Below are 15,341 nucleotides of genomic sequence, written 5' to 3' on the forward strand. Positions count from 1 at the left end.
AATGCTATTGTTTATAAAGCGGATGAGGAGTGATGAAATTCCATTCCACAACAACCACTATGAATATTCAAATGTATGTATGTGACTACAAACTGTATGCTTGTTATACACAATTTAAATGCCCCTTTCCTTCCAATATGATTTGATTATGTGGTTCATACAAATTAGTTAAAATTTTTGAATTGTTGAATGATCACAATGAACTCCCCAGACTCCAGTTTGGGAACCACTTTGATCAATTCTAGTGTAGGCTACACACATACTTTTATTTTGAAATATAGCGGGATGTTTGTGGTGGGTGACGTAATTCTTCTGCGCGCACATGCCCTCCTGCCAACGACAGACACATGTGAAGCAGAGGAAGACTTGGGTAAAGCTATGTCAAAAACCAGTACGTAGACACAAATTAACATTGTTTCTGCTCGTCTAATTCTATTCAGTTGTTAACTCGCTAACTACATAATTGATTATTCAAAATGTCTCTTGCATTTTACAGAGCAAAAACGAGCGAAACGTCTCGGCTTCCTTGGAAAAGTCAAGGTAAGCGTCTACCCGGCTAATGTTAGCTCTGTGGCTAATCTAGCCTTTGATTATGTGTGGCCAAAACGTTAAAGCTCGCCCAGTGTGTGCAACATGAACTCATTAGGTTGTGTTGTGCGGATTTCTAATTACTCAATTTGTTGTGAAAGCTTGGACTTCCCTTGCCAATTGGACAGGGTGTGCAAGTTCTAGGTTTTACATTTTGAGGAAAAGAGAGATGTTCTACACCACAGTTATACTTTGCATGTTTTCCCCTTTAAAGGCTAAAGATGGGCAAAAGAGTGGTGCCACCGGACAGCCAAAGAATGCAGAAGTATCATCTGTGCAACATCATGTCAAGGCCCGCAGAACGCCAGAGGAAACCAGGCAGCAAAGGGTGATTAATCCGAAGTCACCCATGGATTCCCAAATTGTCGCTGTATTTTCAAATGTAAAATAAATTGGTGTTAAACTACCTTTTCAATCCAAATCTTTCACAATCAGCTTCAGGACCTCCAAGAAAAGCAGCGAATCTCAAGAGAACGAGAGCTGATGAAGAGGAGGAATTTACACAGCTTTCAGAATGACATCCTACAGCGACAGAGAGAGTTTGAACGGAGGGTAAATAGCAGCCCATTCCATCAGAATCAGAATAACTTTATTGATCCAGAGGGGAAATCGAGTAATCGATGGACATAGACTGAAATATAATCAATGAATGCTTCCTACTTGACTGCAATAGTGATTTGTGTGGTCTTTGTTTTCTTCCCTCTGTTTACAGGAGACAGAGATGCAGAGTTTAGAGAAGCATGTCAATTTTGAAAATGAGAATTCAAGAAAGGCATATTATAGAGAATTCAAAAAGGTAGGCCACTATTCAATATATTTCTTCCATGTAGGAACCACACTGAACTTTGTACACACAAATTTCCTCTGGGCTCCTTTATAACATCATCAAAGCAGATATTTTTATAATCTGTGTAAACAGGGTGGATGGCACGATGCTCCAGGCATGGAGGTGGACAGACATGGGTTAAGACTTACCGAGGTCGACATTGTGTATTTCCTAGCTCACTAGTAGAGTGACAGTTATATACACATAGGGCTGGTCCTGATATTCTTTGGAGAGGACCAAAATCTTAAATGGCTGCCTTTCTCCATATCATAGGAACTGACGGAATGGGGTAGAGTGCATATTTGAATGTGTGCTAACTATCTACTTTGCTTAAGGTTGTGGAGGCCTCGGATGTGATTTTGGAGGTTTTGGATGCGCGCGACCCTATTGGCTGCAGATGTCCTCAGGTGGAGCAGGCAGTCATCCAGAGTGGAACCAACAAGAAGATCGTTTTAGTGCTTAACAAAATTGGTAGGTTGACTGAAAAAAAGGCATGTGATTTGTGAAATGTCATTCTTAATTTATGTGACTTTGCACAACAAAGTCGATATTGGTGGAAGTTGTCTTTATTCATCACATCAAATTCTTGATTTCCCTTTGTTTATAGATCTAGTATCAAAGGAAATTGTGGAGAAATGGATCAAGTATCTGCGCAATGAGTTTCCTACTGTGGCTTTTAAAGCGTCTACTCAGCTGCAGAACAAGAACTTGGTATGCAGTTAATCATTTCTATTTTTATCATCTGAGGGTGTGGGTGAGGGTATTATAAAACGGATAGTTCCGGCCATTGATTATGATTGGCTGCGTTCAAACTAAGCCCTTGTAAAATACTCTATAAACACACACCTGTGACCGATCGACAGTATTACTGCGCTATGTTAGCTAGCTACTACGTTAGCTAAGCCCGCTGCCTGCTGGTTGGAACGTTTGTCAGTCTCAAAATGCTAGCCTGGGTGAACCCAGCCTTCAACGTGACGTCACAGACTATGTCTGTAGAGTAAGTCTTTGTGACTGATAGTACATGGAGGTCACGTGGAGGCTGGGTTTACCCATGCTATCAAAATGCCGCTGAGTGACCAAAAACATTAGCTTGTTAACCATTTCGAGTCATTACATTACATCATTTGGCAGACGCTTTAATCCAAAGCAATTTACAATATCACATTTTGTCATGTGTCAACAGTCATGCTCTACCTACGGGTGCGTTAGCTTTAAAATCCATTCACCGGTTGTTGATATCTCAGCAATACTGCGGCTATCCTTAAAGCTACATGTAAGCTACGGAGGGAATACTGTTTATGGCGTAACTTGTGCTGTTTTTCCGGGCGTATCTCCTTGGTGTATTGCACAGAATCGGATGACGTGCGACTATGGAAGGGGGCTTGAAGGACTAGATTGCTTGGCAGAAGAATTATTATTCGTTATCAATGTTGCATTTTACAACAACTAAGAGGTGTTTAAAAAGTGGCTTGCCTTAGAACATCCCTTAACTGTTGTAAAAGCTAAACCACGGCCTCTTTGGGGCTTATTGCTTAAGAATAATATCCATATGTTTGGTGCATTGATCCACACTATAAACATTCCACATAAACTATAAACAAAATCTTCTGTGTCCCCCTGCTATGAGCAGCAACGCAGTAATGTCTCAGTGACACAAGCTACCACACAGCTCCTCAGTAGCAGTGCTTGTGTTGGAGCAGACTGTCTCATGAAGCTGCTGGGCAATTACTGTCGCAACCTGGATATAAAGACCGCCATCACTGTAGGTGTTGTAGGTAAGCACCAGATCCACTCACAGGCCAGATTGTTGCTCTATATAAATCAAGCTTGTCCATAGTAATCACTGGCCACTCCTGATTTTTTTTTGTAGGTTTTCCTAATGTGGGAAAGAGTAGTTTGATCAACAGTCTGAAACGGGCCCGAGCGTGCAATGTAGGAGCCACTCCAGGTGTTACAAAGTAAGTATACATTGTTGAGGTTGCACTGCCGTTAAGGCCTGTTTGTTTTCTCCCTGTGTTACTGATGCGTCCGCTGTGTTTCAGGTGCCTTCAGGAGGTGCATTTGGACAAACACATAAAGCTTCTAGATTGCCCTGGTATTGTCATGGCAACATCAACGACTGATGCCGCAATGATCCTCCGTAACTGTGTGAAAATCGAACAGCTTGTAGATCCCCTTCCTCCTGTTGAAGCCATTCTCAGACGCTGCAATAAAGCACAGGTACCTACTGTCTTGATCCTTTGGCAGATGACTTGATCATGTAACTAGCAGATTGATATGACCGATTGTTGTTGCACCAACAGATCTTGGAGCACTATGGCGTTCCAGACTTCCACACGGCTCCGGAGTTCTTGACATTGCTCGCGCGACGTCAAGGCAAGCTAAGGAAGGGAGGACTGCCTGATACTGACAAAGCAGCAAAGAGTGTCTTAATGGATTGGACAGGGTTGGTGAAATACAAGAGTTTGTCAACTTTGGAATCAAGAGATCCTCCGCTGTTGTCCGTCACAATCTAAGTCCATGCATGTTTTATCATACAGGGGAAGGATCAGCTACTTTACACACCCGCCGGAGACGCACACTCTCCCCACCCATGTCAGTGCTGAGATCGTTACGGAGATGGGCAAAGCTTTTGACTGGGATGAACTGGAGAAGGGAAATCAGCAGGTTATTGCAGGTAGGTTAACAATTTTGCCTTCGCACTGGCCACAGCCGTGGCCGGAGGCATTATGTTTTCGATTTGTACGTATGTCCATACGATTCTTGTGAACGCAATATTTCAGGAATGACTTGAGGGAATTTCTTCAAATTTGGCACAAACGTCTACTTGGACTCGAGGATGAGCTGTTTAGATTTTGGTGGTCAAAGGTCAAGGTCCTGTGACCTCACGTCTATCCATTCTTATGAACGCAATATCTCAGAACGCCCGGAGGTCATTTCATCTGGCACAAAGGTCCACTTGGACTCAAGAATGAACTGATTGCATGGTGGTCAAAGGTCACTGTCATTGTGACCTCACAAAATATTTTTTGTCCATAACTCAAGAATCCATATGCTAATTATGACAAATGTCTAATACATGGTATCTGCGGAGCCTTGAAAAGTATTAAAAGTTGATCAATCAATTTAGGGAAAATTAAGGTGCTTAAAAAGTATTAAAAACTCTTAATCGCCGTTTGATGAGGTATTACATTTTGTAGCTATTGTGCTGATTGTGTTAAATGGACATATGATATCTCATCAATGGCAGACCCCTGATTTGAATCAAAATCATATTGTGGCAACCTTGTGATATCAGCAAATATCGCATCGTTGTCAACAGTCAATTAACAGTCAACGGCGTAGCTCCCAATAAGCAAGTCCGTTGCTCTGACGTCATGTCGGGAACGTGGACAGGCTTTTGTACAATAACTTTTTAAGATCTAACATCATTCGTCTTAAAATTACAGGACCCCAAAAGAAGCACTAATTATGCAAACGTTGGATTATGCCATTCTCAGTGTAAATCAAAAAAAAAAAAAAATGCATTTGTGTTTCAGAGTCATCTTGTCCTGATGTACAAATGGGATTCTGCATGGAAATGACTGGGATGACACAAGGTGGCCTTGCTGAATCATTTTGTGACTTGGAAACTGAAGGGGGCTCCCTGGAAGAACCAGAGATAAAAAATGAAACTGAATCTATGGAGGGTGACCGGGATGCAGAGGTGTGAGAGAGTGCAGTCTTTGTAACTTCAGTGGTTATCAAAATGTTTCTGTCCCTAGTTTTTGTTCACCACCCTAAAGTTTGCAAAACTACATACAACTCTCCCTCTTTATCCCGCACAAAACAGTTTGGACCAATGACAGTGGAGATAAAATCTCAGAAGTCAAAGACTCGTGCTTCTGCAGGTGCTGCATCCAGGTCCAGGAGTCCAGATTTGAAGGATATCCTGAATGTCGACCCTCTGAATCAGGGCCAGGCGCTCCTGGCTGCCAACAAGAAAAGGAAAAAGCGACAGAAAAGAGCCGGTTTGTATAAAAATATGTCTGTCTGACTAATGCATGATCTATGATCCTTTTTATTGCTATTTCCAGGTTTTGAATATGAAGAGGTAGAATTCAGTTTCATTCCATTCGCAATACAGTATTGTGGATGTGGAGGCCTTAATCAACCAAGCTATTTCACATTGTGGCTCTTTGCATTCATTCATTTGCACACAGGACAAGATGTTACTAACAATTGTGCCAAAAGGATCAAATGCAGAGCAGGCCAAATCCTACATCATCTTAGTTGGTTTAGTTTTCAGTGAAGCGATTCAACCATTTATATAATATAAATGAAAAGAAGTGTTACTATTAGCAGCATGTACGCCAGAACAGGCCACTGTCTTCACACAACACAGGCAGGCTCATCTGATTGGAAGGTGGAAAATAGAATGAATGTGGCTGTCTGTGCCTTAAGAGATGCAGCCTAATACTTCCCTAATCCTTTGACTGTGGGAATATATGGCTATGGAAGCTATAGCTAATGGTCGGAAGACAAGCGTATCAACATCTGATCACACCCACAGCCAAAACACACATACTCAAGCACACACTTCTATCATCAGTTATGGATTGTTGTCTTGTTACTTGAAGTTGTATTATGTAATTCGAAATTTATTGTTGATTTTTCCTTTTTCTTTCCTTTGCAGACAAAATTGCCACCAAACTCTCAGACACCTTGACATCTGCAATGAACTTCACATTTTCAGATAGCTGATGGAAATAAAAAATAAAATAAATAATTTGTTGTCTTTATTTGATTTATTTTGTATCTTCGCAAGCACAGCTCTTAAATCTTATAAAATATGCATTGACTAATAACCATTCTTGATTTGTTTTCCCTCAATACAACTGCTGTGGCTTGATGGCAAGCTCTCTTTTTGTGATTGTTAGTTTACATGTATGGAAAAGTAGGGTCGATTGGTGTCGGTTTTTTGGGGGGGTATCTCTGTCTGATACTCCGCAAGAGAAGCAGGCTGGTTGAGGCTACACCATAGACTGGCTCCACTGAAGAAGTAGCCTCGCTCCATCACGATTGGACTTTTATTTTGAAGATATCGTAACCCTCCAGCTGCCATCAAGTTCCGGGTAACATGCGTCAAATGACCTCAGTCTGAAGTAAACAACAGTGTACCGCAGCTATTGGCTAACGATGGTTGGAGAGCTCGGCTTCACGGAGTAAAAGACGAAATGTCAAAGAAAGCGGAGGACTTCGGGGATTTATGGATGTGATTACGTTGTACAAATTCATTGCCACAGTATGTTTTATCATTACTTTCAATAAAGTTGCCGAGTTAACTGTAGCTAACGCAAACAGACAGCAACTTCCTATTTTCATTTTTCTAGTTGATAGCCTGGAGAAAACCAGTAGCTCGACTGTTAACTGCTGACACACCACTCTTTTGGCAAAGCTACGTCCAATTGGCTGCCGATAGCGTTAGGTAACTCAATTGAACGTTAACGTGAAATGAAATGAAATAGAAAACTGAGCTGCTAACGTTAGCTTCAAGTGGCTAGTCCACTGCACTAGCTAGCTAAGCTAGGTTAGCTAGATGACAGCTGCAGGCCCGTTAGCAATAACTTGTCAAGTCAATGTTGCTAACTCAACGCGCAGGCTGGATTAACGTTTAGGGCTCGCCAGAAATATAGATTACAAAAACAGCTAATTATGTTAGCTAGCCAGGCGATGTGTAACTGTAACAAAATAAAATAACGTGAACGTTAGATGATGGTAAATTGATTGTTAACAGATGACTTGTACTTGGATCAGTTCTATTTTTTTTTTAACTAGTCACAATTTAGTTGTATTCACTAGTTACTAGCTAGTGAATACAACTAAAGTGGATGCAATTAACCAAAATCTTACTTCTTGTAGATATAACGTTACTATATTTATACTCACTAATATATAATAGTTCTTATACTATTTGGTCTGAAACTATTAGCCCAGATAAATTATATTATCATTTTGTTACTCCTAAGAGATAACATTCCTGTAATCCCAGAATCACTTAAACTGTTAGGTCAGTAGAAGTAGAGGCATTTGTTTTGCTTAACGTTGTGCACAGTCATTTTTGGCAACTGATTTTCACAGAACTAGAACTTGCACCCATAGTGGAAGACACTGTGGACACCAGGCTCTATGTCCATATTACTCTGTGGATATGTATATTTGAATAGTGTGGTTGCAGCTTTTGAGGGAACTATAGTGAGGACAGTAGTGCATTGAACTATTATACCATGAGGAAGTTCTACTGAAGCAAATTATGAACAGGAGAGAACCCACATTCCTCAGGCTGACAAGTGTCATAGTGTGCATGGTCTGAATCCTGCACTCAGTATTGTGTGCAGAGTCGACACCATAAGTCATGCATACAAGATTGTGCTAAAAACATTTGGGTAATAATAATAAATGGCATGGTAACACATTAGAGGCATCCACACCTATGTGAGTCTCAGCAGGGCTGTGAGTAAGGTAGCAGATCTGAGGTGACTTAATGGACCTGTACAATTTCCCAGAGGGAAGTTTTGGAAGAGGAAGAGGCAAGGCTGTACCAGACTGTAATGGAAGATGGGAGCGTGCATACTTATTATTTATAAGGACAGACTGAGAATCATTGCAGTACTATGTTGAGCTTCCTCAGTTGCTGCACAAAGAGCATCCTCTAGTCTATTGGACCTTTCGGAATATAGGCAGGAGATGTTCTTGTCCCATTTCAGTGTGGTGATGGTGGAGCTCAAATGACTCAGTTGGGGTCAGAACTGAGCCATTGATAGTTGTAGATGAGCAAGCGTTTTCCCTTGGACGTCAGTACTGTTTTCAACAGTTTTGGGAGTGTTACGTTCCCACTTGTCAGCACCACTTTGTGGCAGCCTGACAGGGTGAGTCAACTCTCTACTGTACATGGATTCATCGTTGTTGGTAATGAGGCCCACAAGGAACATAATTCACGAGCTTGATTCCTGTGGTGGATGGGTAGTTGGAAGTACAGTCATTGGTATACAAGTTGTGCGAGGTGCGAGAGAGCATATCCATCTGGTGTAGCTGTGCTCACACCGACTATCTGACTGGGAGGATTCAAGCTGCACAGATCATCAGGAAGTCTGAGATCCACCAGCAGATTGAAGGGACTACATAAAGTTAAAACAATTTGCTTTGACACAGTTCCAGTAAGATGGAGTGAAGGTGGAGCTAAAGTCACCAGACGGGATCCTGGCATAGGAGTCAGATGTGTCCAGGTGTGACAAATTCCATGCCCATGTTGACTGCATCATCCACTTAGTGAAATGCCCAGTGTTTAAATTGTAGGAACGGAAGTTGTCCATCAGGCTCTGAAAGTCGTGTACCCATCCATACCCTTCTTGGCAACAGGAAATATTGTTGATTTTGAAGAATGTCTTAATTTTGTGTGATAAGCTCTCATCACAAAGTAAATAACATGGCACATGCTGGTATTCATTCACTATCCAGAATGCACATTTTGTGTGTGTTTGTTTTCCAGCTCCATCCATAGATCCGGATCTCTATCGTCAGCCATGTCGTCCCGTGTGCTGCTGCGGCAGCAGCTGATGCGAGAACAAGCCCAGGAGCAGGAGAGACGTGAGGCCCAGCAGCAGGCCTCCGCCTCTCAGCTCAGGACTTCTGACTCCACTCCAGCGATTTCTGTCACACTGCCTCCAAATGCTGCCCGTCCACCTCCAGCACAGGTGCCCGTGGAAGTGCTCAAAGTAAGGCTTTTGCTCAAAAACAGCTATATATGAGGCAACAGCACTTGTGTTTGGGGGGCTTTCCATGCCCATTTGCATGTTCATCACTAGTGTTCTTTGCTCAGTACAGTGTGGTTATGTCAGGATGTATGCCACAAATTACTCTTTTTAAATGACCAGGTGCAGACCCACTTGGAGCACCCCACTAAGTACCACATCCAGCAGACACAGAGGCAGCAGGTGAAGCAGTACCTCTCCACCACTCTGGGCAACAATGTGGTTACCCAGACCCTGGGAGTGTCCCCCGTGCCACAGTCCAGTTCTGCCCCCGAGGTTGGCCCTACAGCCAGCAGCGTTCCTAACAGTCCCATGGCTCTGCTCAACATTGGATCAGCCAACAAAGAGGAAGTAAGGGAAATCCCAGACTTTCTACCAGTGGTTTGATAACTTATTTTTGCTTTGCTTTTACAGCAGATTACACAACCCCATTGGTAGTCTTTGTCTTTCTGCAACCTTGCAGTGTGTGTTGGAGAAGTTAAATGTCTACCGTCCTGTTAACTTCTTGCTTAATTACTTTTTTGTTTGCTCTGTAATGATGTGGCCGAAGGTCCCACTGTGACGACGCATGCCTTCTGTTGTCATCTTGCCCTTATTGGCCTGGTGTCACAATATGCTGCTAAATACTGCACCCGCAGCTTAATGATACCAGCACCTCTGCTGCACACATGCCTCTGCTTTTGAAGTGAGGCCACTTTAGAACAATTTAATTTGTAGGTAGCTGTTGTAGGCTAAAAAAAACACACAATATAAATGTTCGTGCATTGCAATCTTGATCCCCTTTTAATATTGAATTTAACGCAGAGCACCTTACTTATTGTGCATGTTTCTCTCGTCTTGTTTTCTCTCCAGATTGACGATGTGATCGACGACATCATTAGTCTCGAATCCAGTTTTAATGACGACATCATGACACTGATTGACTCAGGTCTTCAGTTGCCGAGCACGGTATGAAGACAAACTTATTCTCTTGACCATGGATGCCTCCTTTTGAAAGTGGCGTTTAAAGAGTTGATAGGTTCTTCTCTAAATGTACATTCCCATAAGAACATGCTGTATCTCAGGCTCTTCAATCCACACATTTTAAATAGCCATAATGTCTTTCTTTGCCTGTCTCTATTCTGTGTGGAATTCTGAAACGGGAATTCTGTGTTGTCGTGGGAGTAAATATATACTTTTGGCACTTAGTTACTATTCGTCAGGAAAGTGCTGCCTGGGCGGGGTAGGCTATCAGAGGATACAAGATGCAGAGAAGCTTTTACAGTGTTGGAACCGGAGCCAAAGCAGATTGTGCTCATAAACCGTTGACTGTAATATTGTCAGATAAACCACTCATTTGTCAGCGAGAGAAAGGGCTTGCAGACATTTTTGCCAGGAAACAAAAAATGAGGATTATGGTGATGCTCTTGGATGAAAAGAAAAAGAAGCAAAGTGAGGTAAATGCATTTTGAGATTTTGACATGGCATTCGTTGATGTGGTTCAGTTTGTATGTAAATGTGTGACAATATAAATGGTTGGATTTTGAAAAGACATAAATGTGCTTCCCCCCCTAAACGATAACAAAACTACATTTTGATTGTAACTGATGTGGAGGTAATCTCAAGCTTAGGAGCAGAAATGTAGTATCTGTTGAAAATGTTCTTTATTCAAGTACTTTTTCTGTTTTGGTGCTTTTTTCTTTTCTTTTTCTAATGCTTGCCTTGTTGTTGCTGGCTAGATTGTGCTGTGTGACATGCAGGTGTGGCAGAAATCTATTTTGAATTTAGAGGAACTGTTTACTCTAATGGTCAACTTTATAACCAGAAACTGGGCATTTAGAAGGCATCCTTTTTGCAGATTTGCCGTTAAGTTTATTGCAATCGGTGTCCATTTATTAACTTTTATATATTTTTTTTTGCTGTAGCTCCCAGGAAATCTCTTGGATGTATACCAAAGTCCTGGAATGGCGGCGACTACTCTCACTGTCAGCAACTCCTGTCCTGCTGATCTTCTAAACATTAAAAGGGAAATCACTGGTATTGGTGTGCTACATTTTTTTTTCTCCAAATATTTTCCTAAATATTGAGAATAACTTTTATTATAAGAGGGACATTTGTCATGGGGACAGCATTTCTGGAAGCATAATTGTATGTTCAACAAAACTCAATAAGAATTTGTCTTTCAGATGGAGATGTCAAAGCTCTAATGAAAGAAAGGCAGAAGAAAGACAACCATAACCTCAGTAAGTCACGTTTATTTGAGACCATTTTACATTTTTTATATGGTACATACTGTATGGATTGCAAGCCAGATTCAAATTCACCAACATCCCGGGTACATGGTTATGCGCCTTTGCCTGTCTATCCTTTTTGTATGCGGTTTCATTTCCTTTTTAAAGTCAAATTCAAAGAAATGTCTTTCTCTCTGCCTGCGCGATCCTGCTTGTCTACAGTTGAGAGGAGGCGGAGATTTAACATCAATGACCGTATAAAGGAGCTGGGGGGTCTGATACCCAAGTCAAGTGACCCGTAAGTGTTGTCTTTTTTCTTTCCTTTCACAATACGCACTTTGGGTTGGTATTTTAAATTTAGAATCGAGCCCTTGAGCTGTATTATAGTAAATAATATATTGTTTTGTGTGTGTTTACTTTCTCGACTGCCTCTACAATATTCTCTGCTTTTGCAATGGCAACAGGGAGATGCGTTGGAATAAAGGCACTATTCTGAAAGCTTCTGTAGATTACATCAGGAAGCTCCAGAAGGAGCAACAGAGAGCCAAGGAGGTGGAGATGCGTCAGAAGAAACTGGAGCATGCAAACCACAGCCTCATGCTACGCATCCAGGTCAGAATCTGTTTGTCAGCTTTGCTAAAATAGGCACTTAAAATACAACAGCTTAATACTTGACAGCACGACTTTATAGTGGTTTAATTCATCAACATGCTGTGTACTTTAAAAGATGCACCAGGCAAGATTTTCATATACAAAAAACAAACATATCTGTCTGAAAATTGGGCCATCAATAGAGAAGATCTCTCTAATTGAGATGCTGTAGATAATCCTGCCAGTCTACAATTCTCCCCAGATCGGCAGAGAGGGTGGAGCAATGACCGGGACAGCAGGAGGAATTAGCCAAGTACAATTGGGGAGAAAACGGAAGAAAATGAGATTATATATATACAGTATATATATATATATATACAGTATATATATATAGAGAGAGAGAGAGAGACATTTGTTTATATTGGCAAAATGCACAAATAATTGATTGGTTCTGGGGAATAATAACCATGTCAGTAGCAGCAAGGACGTGACATCGAACGCATATCTGCTGCCGTTGTGTTCAGGAACTGGAGATGCAGGCTCGGCTCCACGGCCTCTCCGGCCCCACCATGTCATCCGGCCTGAGCTCCGACCCCTCCCTGACCCCTCAGAGCGGCCAGTCTGGAGCGGCCTCCTCCCAGAGCCTCCTCAGCCTGGGGGCGGCGGTGGCCATGGGACAGGCCGTCCCCGCCTCCTTCCTGTCTCCGCCCTGCTCAGACTCCCCGGCGGGCGTCACCCTCAGCAGTCCTCTGGACCTGGGCAGCCTGAGCTTCGCCGAGCTGGACGAGGTCTCGGCCGCGGCGCTCTACCCGGACGTGGGCCTGGGAGACATTCTTATGGACGACAGCTGCACCCTATCCCCGGATAGGCTGGGCGAACCGCTGTTTTCTCCGTTGTCACCAGGTGCCTCTAGAACCAGCAGTCGCAGCAGCCTCGATATGGACGAGGACTTGTGACGAGCTCAGACTAGCGGTCACGCGAGCAGAGAGACTGTGGGCTCATTCTGTAGGTGCAAGAACGTCAAGGAGAGTGCAGTCTATCCTCAGATAACACAAGTCTCTATAGAGGACTGTACAGCTGAACGTAGAAAACAGCAATAGGATCAAAACTAACATGAACACTGCATCAGGAGAAAATAATCCCATCTTTTATATATATATATATACATGTATATATATATATATATATATATATATATATTCCTAATTGTCATTGTTCCTATTTGGAGCTGCTCAGATGATTATTGTCTGGGCTTCTAAATGCAATCTTTTTTTAAATGCAATGTTGTATAATAGGGGCATGGGCTTAGCAATTCGATATGAATTAATTCTTAATACGTTTTCCTTTAGAGGTTTAAGAGGGATATACAGTTTGCTTGAATTTAATACAAACTCATGTTTAGGGAAGAAAGCTGTGAGTTTTTGTTTGTTATTTGGTTTGTTTTGTTTAGTTTTGACAATAAGATTGGCACGACAAGCTCATGAAAAGATGCCAAGGTTATATTTTTTGTTTAGTTTGTTTTTTCAACTGACTGGAATCAGGGTTTATTAGCAGCAAGTGCATGCTCATTCTCATAGGGTTTGTCTCACCAGCAGCTACCAAAGGGATATCTACAGTATAAAGCGAATTGGCACAGTGTGAAATATTTAGTGCATATTGTACATAAGAATATTTTACTTTACTTTTATTGCACCTTATTTTATCGCAGTCTATGCATTTTATGAAAGCTTTTGTCCGTTTCATTACCATTACCATTAACACACAGTTGACAGGTTGCATGCATATTTAATACATTCAAAATGGAGAGGAAAATCACTTGCTGCTGTAGCTAGTTGGCCAAAGCAGGACTTCTTCCAGAGTAGCCAGAACTATACAAATCAATGTTTTATCTTTTAAATATAGTCAGCCAGAACTATACAAATCAATGTTTTATCTTATATAGTCATTGAGTCAATAGAAATGCAGGAAAGCATTGAGAAATGCAGATGAATTATGCCCATTCATAATAGTACTGTAGTTCATTAGATTATTTTTGATACCAGAACAATAGTTTGATCAGTAGCTTCTCCTGACTAACATCTGTATCGTCAGTGACTGTCTGTCTCTATTAACCATGTTGATCGCTGGGTGATTTTTCTGGTTAGCATGTTCTGCCAAGATTGTGACTTTTTTTTTTTTTTTTTATCTTTGACGATCAACAGTGATATATCTAAGAATGGATTATTGCTCATTCTAGTATGAATCCAGAGGGCTTTGACCTGTTAAAGCAACCACTATCCTTCTCACCTCTTTTAATAGTCAAGTATACCTGTATGTTTTGTCAAACCTTATACAATGCAATTATTATTATTCTATACAACAGCCACAGACTTCAGAGAGGCATTGGCATTCGTCGGATGCACAACACAACTTTATGTACAGTTGATTTCATGAATGTGTCTTTCAAAAAAGTACCTGCATATGTGTCCGTGTTAGCCTGGTGACGCCATACTGATCACTTGAGCTCACGTGCTGTTTTTCGCTCTACGTATCGGTGTGGACTTCTAGCCGCTCACATCGATGTCAGTGGGCGGGAGTACTTGCCTTGGCAGACTAGCCTGGGTGAACCCAGCCGCCACGTGAAGCTCTCTGCTCTCTGCTCTCAGAGTTCTCAGTCACTACAGTGACTGAGAACTCTGAGAGCAGGTCACGTGGCGGCTGGGTTCACCCAGGCTATTGGCAGACAACTCCTTCAGCCAATCAGCTTTGGGTCCAGTCAAATCCAGTCGGAAATAACGTCTTTTCCGCCGAGAAACTCCTCTGCTGTCTTTTTCAGTTGTTGTTGTTGAGCCTATTTCTGCAATAACTGCGCTTATGGCTGGTCTTAACAACGTTAATGTTACCGCTTGTTGCTTTGGGAGACACCATTAGAGATGTTTTGCAGGCGGCATCCCTGATTGTCCGGTTACGTTGTCAAGTACAGCACACAGACCCTGATTGGCGTTCTAATTGACATCCTAATTTCTGGTGATCGCTGGGGGCAGGTGGAAGTCCAGACTGAGTTCATGTGATCAGGATGGTTTTACCAGGCTATCTGTGTGTGTTGTTTGTTTTTTTAACACAGACATACTGTATTTGTATACCAATTTAGTTCTTCCAACAAATCTTTCTGAAGTTGTGAATACACTTGAATTTTTAAGTATATTCTGAGCTGTGGAAATATAAAAACAGATGAATCAAAGCAGCCAAAATAAATACAATTTGTTTTAGATCTCAGTTTTCAATGACATTGGTGATGTCCACGCACGGTGAAGAAATTCAACCCATTTCAAACTGTCCTCTTCTATTCATCCTCAA

General features: G+C 41.8%; 2 protein-coding genes across 2 annotated transcripts; both read left to right on the top strand.

Annotated features, from left to right (window-relative positions):
- The first annotated feature begins 340 nt into the window (after positions 1-340).
- gnl3l (G protein nucleolar 3 like) lies at positions 341-6,179 on the top strand. Its single transcript, XM_083660877.1, has 15 exons — positions 341-391; positions 497-540; positions 803-916; positions 1,024-1,140; positions 1,301-1,384; positions 1,750-1,885; positions 2,022-2,125; positions 3,045-3,189; positions 3,285-3,372; positions 3,457-3,634; positions 3,718-3,860; positions 3,955-4,091; positions 4,954-5,120; positions 5,247-5,424; positions 6,090-6,179. The coding sequence occupies exons 1-15, from the start codon at positions 379-381 to the stop codon at positions 6,155-6,157; spliced, it is 1,716 nt and encodes a 571-aa protein (XP_083517003.1). The 5' UTR covers positions 341-378; the 3' UTR covers positions 6,158-6,179.
- Positions 6,180-6,586: 407 nt separating this feature from the next.
- tfe3b (transcription factor binding to IGHM enhancer 3b) lies at positions 6,587-14,610 on the top strand. Its single transcript, XM_083660879.1, has 9 exons — positions 6,587-6,698; positions 8,943-9,168; positions 9,328-9,555; positions 10,057-10,152; positions 11,109-11,226; positions 11,370-11,426; positions 11,637-11,712; positions 11,879-12,026; positions 12,530-14,610. Exons 2-9 carry the CDS (start codon positions 8,977-8,979, stop codon positions 12,959-12,961), a joined length of 1,347 nt encoding a protein of 448 aa, XP_083517005.1. The 5' UTR covers positions 6,587-6,698; positions 8,943-8,976; the 3' UTR covers positions 12,962-14,610.
- Positions 14,611-15,341: the final 731 nt, after the last annotated feature.

The sequence above is a fragment of the Poromitra crassiceps genome (genome assembly GCF_964638095.1).
Source record: "Poromitra crassiceps genome assembly, chromosome: 25".
NCBI lineage: Eukaryota > Metazoa > Chordata > Actinopteri > Beryciformes > Melamphaidae > Poromitra > Poromitra crassiceps.